The sequence below is a fragment of the Embiotoca jacksoni genome, unplaced genomic scaffold (assembly GCF_022577435.1).
Source record: "Embiotoca jacksoni isolate LCO1_2020_lvr unplaced genomic scaffold, fEmbJac1.0.p SCAF_3, whole genome shotgun sequence".
Lineage (NCBI taxonomy): Eukaryota > Metazoa > Chordata > Actinopteri > Embiotocidae > Embiotoca > Embiotoca jacksoni.
Genome location: NW_027185381.1, coordinates 11,198,687 through 11,213,890, shown reverse-complemented (window position 1 = coordinate 11,213,890; position 15,204 = coordinate 11,198,687). Strand labels below are relative to the sequence as shown.

Here is a 15,204-nt window from a genome sequence, read left to right as displayed (position 1 = left end):
CTAGCATGTAATTGTATACTGGCTGCAGCCGAGGACCTGGCCCGGCACAGCTTCGGTCTGACGGATGGTTTGTGAGGGGAGTTGGGTCGCAGCGGGGGGGAGGGTTGGTTGGGAAGTGTAGTGCTGCTGCACTTAGTTTTGGCTGCAGGAGCTGAGGCAGGGAGCTGGGAGTGTCTCAGCGGAGTTTTGTGTTACCCTTCTGCTGTGATTCACACTGTATCACTCCTCTGTTATTCTAAGCAGAGAGCACCGCCATCTCCCAGGTTTCTCCTCAACTAATCCATCTCGGCAGATCTAATCACAGCCATTACACTAACTGCATGCCACTGAAATAGAAAACTGCATGGTAATGATTTCTTAAACATGCTGAGAGTTTTGTGTAAATTAAATGAAAGTAAGGGACACACTTAAGCATTTTTTAAATATGTTCCTCTGCTTCTTGGTCAGCACATTTCTCAGTTTCTGTGTGGGGTTAATTGCAGTGTGTATATGTGCCTTATGAAGAGGCAGAGTTGCTTACATTATTGAAATGTGTTTACTGAGGGAATCAAATACCTTTCATTCTCCAGTAGGCCCCCGAGGCATGTGTCCGGTCTCTAGCTCTCCTCTGGGACACATTATATTCTCACCATTGCACAATTTTAGAGGCCCACGTATCACTGCTGTTTTACTGGAGGCTTGGAGGACTGTATGTTTAGATGAGAGAGCCGAGGGGTTAGAACTGCATGAAGTGGATCGTCTCAGAAATTACAAATATGCGACCCCTCTGTCTGTGCATTCTATTAATAATCGTCATTAGACGGAGGGTTTTCTTTGTTGCACCAAATGTATTCTGTCCTCTGCAGAGTTATTGGCAGAAGACATGTGGACACAGCAGGAACACCAACCATCATATTTCCATCGCTCCATGCTGCTGCAACAGTCGAGGATGTTGTTTGTAATGCACAATGTTCCATGTGAGAAATGCTTTTGTGCACATAGCTGAAGTTAATGGCTTAAAAATTATGGATGCACACTGGCATTTAGCAAATAATTATAATTTATTTGATGTATTTGTTATAATACATAACATTGTACAGTTTCATTAATGGGCGTAGTTTGAATTAGTCATCATAAAACACACTCCTGTCAAATCACTATCAATCAGTTGCAACATTCAGATGGACCCCGCACTAAGAATTATTTGCAAATATTATTTGGTCCATTTTTTGGTGCACATTACTGCAACTAAAGCTTTATACACAACTGAGCACTGAGAACAGAGGATCTGTGTGGACAAACAGCTTCTCACTCTTGAGGAATGATTGCCGGTTTGTTTTGATTGGCCCTCAGTTGGGTTTATATGAACTGCTGCGCCGGTGTTAATCTATGGCATGTTGACATACTGTTCCAAACTGCGTTCACACAGCCAATTAGGACCATTGATCATGTACACTGTTGTTATTCATTGCAAAATGTCCTAGCAGAGTGTTCATGCATGGTTTAGTATGTAACTTCGCTTCTTGAGGAGTCATAAAAACTGTTTATTGATGCTGATAGTCAGTTTTACCTCATGTAGTATGTCAACAAAACTCTACAGGCTTGTGACCAAACATAACACAGGCTGGTGGCAATGTTGTGACCAGAGGTGCAGGCAACAGGGGCAGGATTCGGAGGACCAATGAGTGTGTTCAAGACTGGATCAGGCAAATAGGGAACATTCCTGCTTTTTGTGCTTCCTGCCAGGTAAATGTAAAAGCCACAGGCTCCAATAAATTGCTTCTTGGAAAGCACGATTTCAATACAGTTTATCAGAAATCATTCAAAACAATACCAGGACATTTAACTGCAATGAAATTGTAATTTTCATTCACTGGTTCTTAGGCTTAAGTGCAACATTTTGTGTAGTGTTGTATGACTATTTAATTTATTTCATTTGCTTTCTTGTTGACAGTTGGACAAAACCATCGATGAAACTCTTATTTATGTCAGTAAAAATGAACTCAGAGCCAGTTATTCTCCAGCTAGCAGTGTTTAAAAGTACAGATTAAACAAATAAAATATAACATGTTAATTAGGCAGCTGTTGGTGGATTTTGGTACGTTTGGATAGACTGTTTGCCCCTGTTACCAGTATTCGTGCTGAACTAACCGCAATCTGTTGGTAGCTTTGTATTTACCTGGAGCAGAGATTCTGAAACCGTGGTACCACTGGTGATACTGAGCCTTCACCTGCTGATGCGAGACTTCCATCTATCCTAAGTCCAGAAAAATTGTCATTCGGACTCCTTAGTGGTTGATCTATGTGAGCAGAGTTGAATTTTGAAATGCCAACATGCTCCAATAAACAGTCTGGAGGAAAGTGATCATGCTGGACCTGACAATTCAGATAAGCTTTCATTTCTGAACAGTAGTCAGAGTCAGTAGTTGAGCCGCTAAGTGGCGCAACTTCCAGCAATGGATGTAAATGTATTCTTTGATTTTGAAACAGCAGCCTTATGCTGTTTTTATTTCACCTTCCTGATGCTATTGCATGGTCAAATAACCGATTCGTATAAAGATAAATTGTTGGTATCTGTGTTGGGAAGTGGTACTTGGGAAGTTTTGTTTGGTACATAGTGCTACATGGTCTGAATAATTCGGGATCCTCTGCCATAGAGACATTAGAAATGTATCAGTTTTTGCATCTAATCTCCCAAAATGTCGAACTGTGAACAGCCTCTCATTGGTGTTTGGTCGGAACTGTTTCAGACTTGTTTTCTCTGTCCAAAGGCTTTTATTTTCGCTTCTAGCATTTGTAACCATATTCTGTCTATTAAAATGTTTTCAAAATCAAACATAAAAAGTGTAAATTCGAGCCACAGTGTGCTAGTGTACTAATCTAACTGAATGAGAGGTTTTCAGTTTGTCACTTTCCTACGTGCTGCCTGATGTCTCCAGCTGTTTTCACGGCCACTGATTATGTTTATGTTGCCTTTAAAAAGAAAGATTGACTGATTTCACTTGGAAACAATGAATGATGGTGAAATGATGAATCATTTTCAAACTGACAAAGCTGTTGTGTTGATGATCAAAGAGAAGAAAGTGTTATTTGCTTAATAATTCAAAGTAGTTGTTGCCACAGAAACATCACAGGTGCTGGATCCTGACTGACTCTGAAGGGAGTATTTCTCAGCAGAGAGGAGTGTGAGCCGGTGGCAAACAATTGCTGGTAGCTCTCAGATGTGAATGTGATTGTTGTGCAGGGTAGCAGTAAAAAAATGCATGCATGCTAACCATTACAAAAAAAAGTTGCCAAACAGCCTCACTGAGGAGGTTAGAATATAAATATTTTTTAATTACAGCTTTTAATGTACTGTAATTTACCTGCAGTCCAAGCTACGAACATCCACCTGCTAGCTGCCGATAAATATTGTGAATTTTGAAATGGACCATTATCATAACATCTGTCTAGAAACTTGTTTTCTCTGGTACTCAGTGTTTTTTTTCCCAGACACAAGTTACTCTGTGGGATTTGCATGAGATCTACTGCCTCGGAAAGTGAAGCCTGCTGCTACAGAGGTGACCGAGACTGATGAATGAGACTGATCATCCAACCTGACAGGAAATGCTTATGTAACCTTATGATATTATGTAACTTCCAGGATGTCCATTGATGATTTTTGTAAGTTTTAAGTTGCAGATTTTTGGAAGATTAGACACATCAGTAGGTGTCTTCCAGCCAAGACTCAGCTTTTTAGGGATATAGAAAAGCTCAAGCCAGGGATGGTCGGGACTTCTCATTCTTTCTCTCTCCTTCCAGTCAACTTTTTTAATAGCTCCGAGCTCCAACTCCTGGTCTCGCAAATATTTTGTACAGTGTTTCAGAGATGGGATTTTTGTACAGCAAGGAAATGGCTTCTATCATTGTAGCAGACAGTTACAGACAAATTTTCAGAGTAATAAGAAAAGTATAAATTGAGAGAAAGCAAGATCCCTGTTGTGTCGCAAAGCTCATGTCTCAAACGCTCCCCATACACCTGGAGCAGTTCACTGCAGTAGATGTTTCATGTCAGGTTGTGGGTATTAAGTAGCTTCAAACCCAACACATTCATTGGTTCCCTCTTCCTTTATGGACACTCAGGTCCAGTTCTGGAGAGCTTAGTGATGCAATGCTGATCCTTCTTGCACAGTGTATTGTTTTAGGTGCACTTTGCTTACGTGGCAGTGTCACTGTATATTTGCGTCAGACTGCGTACATTTCTCATGCTTTCTTTCGAGTTGGCTGCGGTGTGAGAACCACGGTTAAAGTTCACAGTAGTTGCAGATGCGTGTGCGTGTGCTTGTGTGTTTGGAGCCACTGGGACCCCTTTAACATTACTGTTGTCTTTGTCCAGCCAGATGTTTTCCAGCAGCCGTATTCTTCTCTAACCCCCATCTTTAGAAACCTCTTAAATCAGCCTGTAAATGAGCTGAGAGACAGATGTTTACATCTCATCCTCACAGCATGCAGCGGAGGAGAAGTATAGGAAAGAGAAGAGAAGAAGATGTAGCGGTGATGAAGGATAAAACGAACACAATAGTCATCTTTACAGAAATGTTCCATCTGCCACCCCCCCCCCCCCCCCCCCCCCCACACACACACACACACACACCCACACACACACACACACAGGACATCTCCTTGTCTTCAAAAGACATTAGCTCGGTCCCAGTGCTGGTCATATGCAGATTTATCAATGAATGTGTGTGATCCTCACGTGTGGAGTAAACTATCGCACTCAGTGAACACACTCTTTTTGTATTTGTGCAGACCAATTGGAAATTATTTTTAATACACTGACTATTGTGATAAGTTACAAGGAAAGTAAAATGCAAAACCTTCTCTGTTCCCACAAGTGGCGACGAATGAAAGGCGTGCACACGTGTTGTTCAGGTCAACCATTTGTTACTCCGCCAGTGTAAACAGAATAATTCTGGGTGCCTGACATTGGGGGAGAACGAGCTGATAACATTCATCGGTGGGAAAAAAGGAACTCGGGGGCTTATTAGATAAATAAGCTGGCAGCCAAGACTGACCTGTGTTTAGTTGTGGTTGTTCAACTGCTCAAGGCACAGCAATTAAGAGTGGGTTGTGAACTTTTTATTTTACCCTGCGCAAACAAGGTCGGCTCACACTACCCCGGTACCTTCAAAGCTGTGCGGCAGACGGTCAGAAACAGATGATGGCTGTTGGCCATCTAAGAGGTCAGCAGTGAGGAAGTCAAAGGTCAGATTCTAGCGGAGAGTTTGCTAATGAGTCCATTCATTAAGCATCAAGTAATGCACGGCTGGGTCGAACATGTTTCAGCCTAATGTTGTTGTTCAGTACGTCAGTGTCTTGTACTGTGTACCAGTCTCTGCTCCTCCTCATGTGTTTACTTTCTCTGAGCTAAAAGGAGCCATATAAGGTAGAAAATAAAGCCTTTGATGTATGAATGGATGTTAGTGTGCATGTGTGCTCAGCTCAGTGTGATGCTATAAAACACTTTACAAAGCGTGGCAGAACCTCAGTCCCGTGTTGCCTAAAATAGTAGTTCAAAATCGATCCTCTATTGTTTTCTCTCTTTCATATTGTTGTGTTTGAATATTGTTTATTGGTATCATGTGTTATACATTATACCATGTTGGTTTTTCCCTGTGGTAGATGCACTCCTGAAACATGATTTGATTATGGTTGTATGAGCTGTCATTGTACTATGATAAAAAAATTCTCTTTTAAAATAGAACAAAGCTCCTAATGAATGTTAGATTTTAGCTGCAATGGGCCAGCTGCATTATTTTTGCATGCAGACTGGAATAGTTTTCAAATGTGTTGTTGCCTTTGTTGTATCAGCTGTAGTTTCTGACACAATGACTGGTACTCACATCCTATACTTTAGTAAAAGTAGCAGTACAGCAATGTAAGGATATTCCATTACACGTAATGCATGCAATATTATATGTAATGTACGGTATATTAGAATTATCAGCAAAGTGGAAATGCATTAAAATTACTCGTTATGCAGGCAGACACCCCCATCAGTATTGTGTTCTTAATTGCTAGATTATTTGATTATTGTAACTGATATATTAATTTACAGTCAGCGTTAAGCACAGAACTTAATACCAGACTGAAAAGCAGTGTGTCTATGGTTGTTTTTTGTGTCAGTCACCATCACCAATGGGTTTCATCAGGTTTGTCCACAAATGTGCTTTGTCGCACCTGTAACTACATCCAATATTTCGGTGCACTGACGTGCACTGACGTGCACTGACGTCGACATCCCTGCACAAGGAGCGCAGATAAACCATTGAAGGTCTGCACAAACAAGATCTGGAGCTACTGTTAAGAAGCTATGTAATGCTAATGCTTTTAAACTACTTTATGTTTTGTTGTGTTTAGTTTAGTTTACTGAATAGTCATGCATCATGTTTTAAAGCCCTGCCAAGAGATCGCCTGAATTAAGCTCTTTTCTTTGGCTACTTGGGAACAACACAACAAGCCATAAACGCTGCTAAAGTTGTTATGGCAAGCATGTTTATTTATAAATTGCCTGTTTACGCATTGAGGAGACATGGTGCAATATCAGCATTCATCTATTCATTCAAAAGAGTGAAGAAAAAGTAAGAAAGAGATAACAGAGTAATAATTTTCTGTGGATTAGTTCAAGTACAAATACCTCAGGACTGTAGTCAGTATACAGTAGCGGTAGTGTTATAGTCCATGTCCACCACTGAGAGAGATAAAGCTGTTTGTCCTCATGTAAAAACATCATCTACTGTATAACTCGAGCGTAGTTTGACTGCCTGTTCTGTCGGATAAACAACAAAAGTGATGACAATGTCACAGTTAACCAAATTATGTTCTCACAAGGGAGCTGCTGACATAGTTTACGCACCTGCTCTTCACACCTGCCACCAAGGAGCTGCACGCAGCTGCCATCAGGCCCAGCCATTAATTAGCATCAACTCACATTAGCAGCAGCAGCAATGATGTTTGTTTTCTCACGTCTCTGTCTCCCTGTCACCTCGCAGTCATCAGGCACCACCGTCATGGTGGACATAGCAGTGATGGGAGAAGCCCACGGACTGATCACAGACCTGCTGGCTGACCCCTCTCTGCCCCCCAACACCTGCACCTCACTGCGGGCCGTCAGTAACCTGCTCACCACCCAGCTCACCTTCCAGCCGCTGCACCGGCCTCGCCCCGCCCCCCTGCTGAACCTCAGCGATGCCTACACCTGCTCCGACTCAGAGGAGGGACCTGATAAAGGAGAGAAGATATCCATCCACAAGGTAACCAAATGAATTAAAACCAAGTGTCCTGATTTACACTTTACTGGTAAGATATGCAGTGCTAGGAAGCCCAGATGAAAGTGAGCATAATTCACCCAAATATCAAAAGTCAGAATTGTTAATCAAAAGTAGTCGAGAGCCAGACACACAGAAATTGTATTTGGAAACAGATGGAATAATCCTTAGATGGAAATGTAGTCCACCTTATTAAGGCCAAATGATTTATACGCCACGCAACACTCCCCACACATGTTAATCTTTTAGCCCATGTTTCAGCTAATGAGTGCTTCCTGCTCTCTGAGCTTTTAGCATCAAATGAAGGAGTGTATTTTCATAGAGTGGAGTGAAGAAAAATAGAGCGCTTCTACTGCTCGGAGCACTGTTCTCCCTTTCATAGCCACAGCTGTGTCAACATGACAGATGTGAGAGCCAAACAGTGTGTGTGCATGTATGAGAGGCGAGTCGAAGTATTTCTTAAAAGGTTGCAAAGAGGGACGAGTGTATGTCAACAGAAATGGACCCCCACCACGATTCTGCATCCAGCTATTCTTCTGAGGAAGACTCTGGCTGTCCTCGACGGCTGCCACGCCATCAAGACAATCGCTTGTCTGACAGGTGTATTTTTGCACCATCTGAATTTTATAAGTGTAGCTAAGACAAACTGCACCTGTGGAGTCGCCAGTGAAGCTGCGTTCATTCAGGCTTTCCTCCCCAGAGACAATATGCCCAAATCGAACTGCCCGGGACGCAAATGACAGGAGGAGTGAAGGCTGTTACTGGAATGCCTTGCACTTGCTTTTCTGCTTGCTAGCTAGTTTGATGTCCATCGTGGCACACACTGATGGCTCTCATGCACTTTTCCAAGCAATTGTTTTTGTCTGCTGCAAAATAGCAACTGCATTAACTGCATATACTGTGTCACACAAACACACAACTACCTGTAAAATGTTTGCACTTACGATATTTGCCTTTACCCATTCATAGAATTAAATCAACATCGACAGCAGCAGACAGCAGATATTTTTTCTTTTTTGAAGGATGGCCTGGTTTTGCCGTGCTGTTGCCGATGGTGATGTGTGTGCGCAGTGTGTTTCTGTTTTTGGTTTGTGTCTGCAGGGATTTCATTAAGAAATGGCACAATGGAGCTGCGAAATCATTTCATAGCACCAATATCCCATTTCAAAATGGGGACAAAAAAAATACGTTTTTATCTTCTAACTTTAGTATAAATCATACAAAATGCACTGGTAATAGTTTTTTTTAGTAATCACACCATCATACTCAAGATCTTTTTTAGGACAATCCTGGTTTCTGTATCTGTGCATACGTACTGCTGAATTAAGGTCCTGTCATGTCCATAGTGAATGTAAGTCAGTGAAATGTGTCCCAAAGTGGCGAGTATGAGAGTGTGTTCCAGCACTCACTATATAATGCCACATTGTGAATGGGCTCATTCAGGATTCTGAGGCAATCTTTACTAGGTCACCCTGCAGAGGACTGAGAGAGAAAGAGCGTGCCATGCTTAGTGCTGCTGTGCCAAACTGCTGCATGGCACCGAACAGATGGAGGCATCACAAGGGCACAGACCGCTGGGAATCACAGCGAGAGAGCAAAGAAAAGACAGATAAAGACCGCGACTGAGAGAATGAGACAAAAGAGACTTAGAGAGAGAATGATTCTGCACCGAGGCGGAATCCATATGATGAAATGTATCTGTGCTGTGCAATACTGACACTGAGTCTAAGAATGGACCATGAGGAGCAATGTTGGCACGGCTGCCTGCAAATATCCTCCATTCAGCGGTGACTGCAGTGTTGACTCTCTTTGGATCCGGTGAGGGAAAAACATTAAAGGCTTCCAATCATGAAAAACTTTCCAGGTTATCTCCAGTATCATTTGTTTCAGCTTGGCCAAATGCAGGAAGAACAACAGTCTCATCTAGATGATTAATTTGACAGGAGACAAAGGGAATAAGCATTAACCTTATCGTACAGGTGGGAGTACTTTTAGAGCTTTTATCTAAATACAAAAGCAATTACAGTCATGTTTAGTTGACTACTGCAGTCATTTATTGGTTTAGATTTTATTCATTTATTTAAAAAAAAAAAAAGTGATGGCAAGATTTTGCACTGGTGTTAACTGTGTGTGTTTTCTTGTGTGTGTGTGTGTGTGTGTGTGTGTGTGTGTGTGTGTGTGTGTGTGTGTGTGTGTGTGTGTGTGTGTGTGTGTGTGTGCAGCGTCTGAGGCGGAGTCTGCACCCTGGCCTCCTGAGGAGGATCTCTTCCACATGGACCACCACCACCTCTGCCACAGGACTGCCCACCATTGAGCCCGGGCCCGTCCGAAGGGACCGCAGCGCCAGCATCAAACCCTATCATGAAACACTCACCTGCAGGTCTCAGCTGAATGACTCATATTCTTACTTTCTTCTCTGCTCTTTCTCATATACGTCTGTTTTTCTTAAACCTGACTTTTGTTCAAGTAGATTTAGCAAATGTAGTCTCACTTTTACTTTGTTGTTTGCTTGTTGTATGAGGTTTTTTTGTTTACCGAAGGAATTACATTTAAAAAAGTTTGCTGTTTTAACCAAAGATTTTACAATTTAGGTCCCTTGTGTGAAATGTTACTGTAAATATACATGACTGTGGTTCAAACACTTTAAGTAGGGCTCCTCCAATGACACATCACTCTGAAGGTTATTAGGTTTTCCCAGCAGTTCTACCAAAGACATCAGTGTGAGTGAGCAGTAATGGCGCAGCAATTTGGGAAAGGATGTGTGTGCAAAGGGAGCCAGAATGGAAATACGCCCCACAGGCGAACGCATTAACCTGAATAACTAAGACGCACATCAACCCTGAGCGCATTAGTGCTGAAGATAGCATGTGACTCAGGCTGCACACAAGTATCATGGTTCAGGAGGAGATCAGTGTGCATCGATATAATGGACAGTGTGTTTTTATGTCGGTGTGTTGAAGGTTTTTGTGCTTTTTGGGAGAAATGCGTTGTAGGGTCGAGAAGCGCTGATGATTATTTGTGTGGATACAGGATTCACACAGACACAGTGATTCTGCTGTCAGTGCAGTGCTGATTTTTTTTTCCACTGAGTCACATTTACGCATTAGATCTTGAATAAACACAGGGTTCGAATTTATGAGAGTAGTTCTGGTTGCTAAGTAAATTATTTAAGCACAATTTACTATGATCAGTGCAGAGATTGCATTCCTTACAATTACTTTGTGATTACTATGACATTATGTTTGGATTATCTGAGAACCGCTCAGAGGAAATAATGCTTTTATGAGAAAATGGAGTGTCAGCTTAAACATGTTCAGCTGTGCATGTTTGCATGTATTTGAACACGAGTTATTGTGCATGCAATATTTTCATGATGTGCTGTGCACATGAACAAGCAGTACTAGACAGCACGTGCTCTCTGATTTTTAAATATTAACTACGCCTCAACAAGAGAGAGTCCCTGTCACGTGTGTGTCACAGAGCCTAAAGTATTGTGACGGAGGCCACCACCTCTGGGTTTCTCTGTGCTGTAAAGTAGCGTCTCAGATGCCTGTGGTGTGCCAAACAAGAGGGACTGTTTTTATATGGCGTATATTTGTGTGTAATTTTTCAAATGTTGCATGAGAACATTCGTCGGCTCTCTAATCTGAAACTGCAGCTCAATTATTAATGCGGAGAAGAACTTCAGAAAGCCACGTCTAATATCTGACTCAAAGACACACTAACAACTGCCTGCATGAGTCAAACAATAGTTTCAACTGAGGATAACCTCAGTTCAGTCGTGTTCATTCGTAAGTGTCTGTACACACAGCGATGGATCTTGTTTCTCTGTATTTAAGGCTCATATTTTAAAAGTCTTAAGTCTTAATACAGGAAAATTCATTTTCCAAATAAAAAAGTACAACTGTTAGTTTCTTTCAATCATTTAAAAAGATTTGAATCAGCTCGCTTAAGTGCTTCCTGGACCAGTCAGCAAACCTTTAGCTAAAAACTCACGACCACTGCAAACTTCCCGAAAGTTGAATTGTTAAAACTACGTGTTGTAGATGTAAAATGAGGCGTGACTCTGAAACTGCATGGCCTATTTCCCTCCCCAGATTAATTTAGCAACTAATTTTGGGTGGACAGTTTTGAAAATAAATTATGTTTCCAGAGGAGTTGCCATGTTTTGTTTTTTTCATTTAAAAATTAGAAGCAAAAAACAATCTCAGTGCAGTAATGTCCAATCAGGTGTAAAATGGATGGCTAAATGAAGGAGTGGGCAACCCTATTGTACTGAGTGTAGTTTGTACAGTATATACTGTGTACAGTTTGAATTGATGTCTATCTCAAGTGAATTCATATCGTTGGCAGTAAAAGATGCCAGTCAGTCTTTACCTGCGTATTGTTAAGTATCTTTGTTGTGAGGGGATTTTTTTCATAAAGCTATTAATCGATTACGGTCGTACAGTATAACTGAACTGTTCCCGTAAAAACACGTAGCTCTTGCTCTTCAAGGTAATTGTTGAAGCCATAGTGCCTAAAGACACATGCTAACTACCCAGCAAACCTACAGTATGCCAGACCTACAATGTACTCTCAGTATGTTGCCGTTATCTAATACTCATGTAGTTTTAGATTTAAATATTAGGTGCTGTAATATTTTCCATAAGTTTTTACCTAACAGCCATTTGTGCTTCTCTCTAAAGTCTTGTTGGACGGGGCAGATCAGTGTGCTGCTGCATGCATCAGGGCAGATCATGGGACACATGAGCAAAAGCAACTTCAGCACCTCCACAATGTATTCATCTTTGTTACTCTCAAAATAATATGCATGAAAAATGAATGGACTCTTACAGTAATCTGACCTGCTACAAGCGCGACTGAAATTTTTTCTTATTTGAAAAAATGCCAAGTCCATAAATACATAATACAGTGAAGCCAAAACTATGGAGACCCCTTGTCCCCTTACTTTTGATTTGCAGCTTTACATTATATATATTTTATTTATATAGTGCTTTTCAAGATACTTAAAGATGCTTTACATGTTAAAATGGTCAAAAACAAAACAAGGAAATATAAACCACACAGCCTTCAGCAACTAATAAAATGAAAGAATGGAAGAATACACAACATCAATCACGCATTAAAAACAGCTCTAATTTTACAACATATTGTTTAGACAATAATTTGCTTCTAACTTTGTGTTAAGTGTCAGGTCATTTACTGTGCCCCTGTACACAAAGTGAGGTCCATAAATAAACTCTTTGCATTGTGGAGTTCTTAGTTTTCCTACATAGAGACTGGACTTCAAACCTATCAAACTATTTTTTATGGATTTGAATCCACACTTTTCTCCCAACAGAGTGCTGAGTTTCACAAACACTCTTGTGGCTGAATGGGAGAATATCCTGTGGAAAGCCTTTTCAGAGGAGTGGTGGTGGATACATCATGTGATTAATGCTCATAGTTCTGGAATGAGTTGTTAACATTGTGACATGATGCGGTGTTTGATCGAGTTTTTGTTTTCAAATCAGTAACTTAAAAACATTGTGGTGATGGCTGCCCCAAATCATGATAACAAAACAGGACCTGGTGCTGCTGCTATATTTCAAAGTTAAAAAGTTATGACAAGAATTTAATCACAGTATGCATTACTCACTTTACAAACAGAGCTAAAATGCTTTCATTTCCCTCAAATAAAATATTTGTACACGTCTTTTTAAAGTTTTAAAGTGAAAGCTGTTATCTCTTCACATTCTGTGGATGATTTTGGTTAATTTCAGAGTATTTTAAACTGAAAACTGACATGTGACACCTTCAAAAAACGGTAATAGATTCAGCATTACAGTTTATCCATATTTTAATATTGACATGATTTACTGGAAACGTTGACAGCCTTCATTTCTAAATGATTTTATTTACTACGCTGCTTTGTTTTGCGCTTTGAGCCCTCCAAAGAACTGTGTGGGCTGCGTTTGTCAGTGGCTTGTTTGCACGATGACAGTGCGATACTTGAACAAGTTGTATAAATGTAAGCACACTGAGCAGCTTCTGTACACAAAGCCCTGTCGTCTGGTCTTAAAGCTCAGCCCAGCCCAGCAGCAGGCCCCAGCCATAGCCACTTACGGTGGTGTGAGTGTAAACAAACACCTGGGCCTCTCCCCAGTCACAAGAACCCAACAGTTAACACACACACGTGCTCTTGGATTGACTGTCACAGCTGCTTCTACTGGCACAGGTTGTACAGTAACAATTGAAGAGAGTTTAGTTTACTGTGGTGGAGAGGGGTCTCTTCCGAGCAACACTTCAGTTGAATTTTGCTTTCGACATCTGGCTCTTAGAAGAGGGCTGATGAGGCTTCAGTGTTTATCTAAAAGACACTCAAATAGGGCCCATGCCCACTGAAAAACCACAAGTTGTTATTGGGATCAAACCTGTGATGATCTCTTTAAAATCAAGAACCTGCCAACACATCATTTCTCAAATGGGCTTCACCACAACCAAACCTGCTTTTGTTATTTCTGCCCTCTAACTTGTATTTGTTAGTGTGTCTGGCCAAGACAGCAGGAACATATGAATTTCTTTGCAGACAAAACAAAACACCAATAATCAGTGCTGATAAGTAGTAAGTCCTCACACAGATTGTAGTGGAAGAGGGAGGGAGAGAGAGAAAATAAATAGTGGGAGAGAATGAACACATGGCTTCAATTGCCTTCTCTCTGCTCCATCATCAAATCTGTACAATCTTAATTAGGACATTAGGCTTCTTTTTTTTCTCCCTCCTTTTTCCATCATGTCAGCCTTCAGTGACGTACAGTGTTAAGAAGTAATAACACCAGCTTCAAAGCTACAATATCAGCCTTTTTTTTTTTTATCGGACAGACTCAGTAAAAAGGGCGCCTCAGCCCCTGCCACTGTGCTGTTATCTTCTTCACGTCATCTGGCTCGAGAGTAGGTAGATTACTGGAAGCAGAAATAATGGCTGCTGTGTTTATCGTGGCTTGGACACTGTCCGTTTGGGCTCCGAACCAAAAGTAATCTGTCAACCTGCTGTGAGTGGTTGAGTATAAAATCTGGGAGTAAACTGCAGTGGTGAGGGTAGCAGGCAGAGGCCAGTCACAGCTCTCTGCAGGGATCCAAGCATACGAAGCAGGAGTGGAGGCAGAGCTGTTCTCAAAGCAAGCAGACTATGTTGCAATTTATACAGTATTTCCTATTGCAGATAATTAACATGATTAAAGTTCATTTACAGTAAGAATGCAAAGCCGCTTTTGGCTTTTTGTTTTCAGTTATATAACACTAAGTGTTTTTTTGTTTTTTTTATTAAAGCAAAAAGCAACTTTGCATTATTTTTACTTACTAATTTATTACTCATTTTACCACAGTATTTACATTCAGAAAAAAAAAGTTGAGACACCGAAATCATATTCTATATTTACATAGGGAAACATTTGTTTTACTTCATAAAAATCTGCAAAGACAAAAAATCATAGACAACTGAAAAGAAGTTCATCAGTCAGTTGTTCAAAAAATCAGTCCAAAAAAAGTCTTTCTTAAAGCAAAAATGCAAAACATTCAGTGTGATTCCTCTCAAATGTTAATATTTGTTGTTTTTTGAGTTACATGAAGGTAAATTAAATATTTTTGGTCTGTTGGTCACACAAAAGACGAAATTTGAAAAAGTCATTTTTATCGTTTTCTGCCACTTTACAGACCAAAAAGAATAATCAGTGTATTGAGTTATTAATTAACAGTATGATGAAAATAATGGTTAGTTGCGGCCCTACATGTATTTGCAAAACATCAATTGACAGTGTATTCAATTTTCTTTTTATTTATTACTTTTTTTTTCATCTGATATCTACAAAATGCTCAAACTTTTTGCAACAACAGAACAACTACTGTTGTTTTGGATGTATTTAGACAGTCACAG

At 40.6% G+C, this 15,204-nt stretch overlaps 1 protein-coding gene across 2 annotated transcripts in view; it reads left to right on the top strand.

Annotated features, from left to right (window-relative positions):
* pde3a (phosphodiesterase 3A, cGMP-inhibited) overlaps positions 1-15,204 on the top strand; it is a 72,829-nt gene that overhangs the window by 41,167 nt on the left and 16,458 nt on the right. For both annotated transcript variants that reach the window (XM_069163148.1, XM_069163147.1), the window contains exons 3-4: positions 7,014-7,274; positions 9,512-9,669. In XM_069163148.1, the coding sequence (XP_069019249.1) occupies positions 7,014-7,274; positions 9,512-9,669 (419 nt within the window). The remainder of the gene's footprint in view (positions 1-7,013; positions 7,275-9,511; positions 9,670-15,204) is intronic.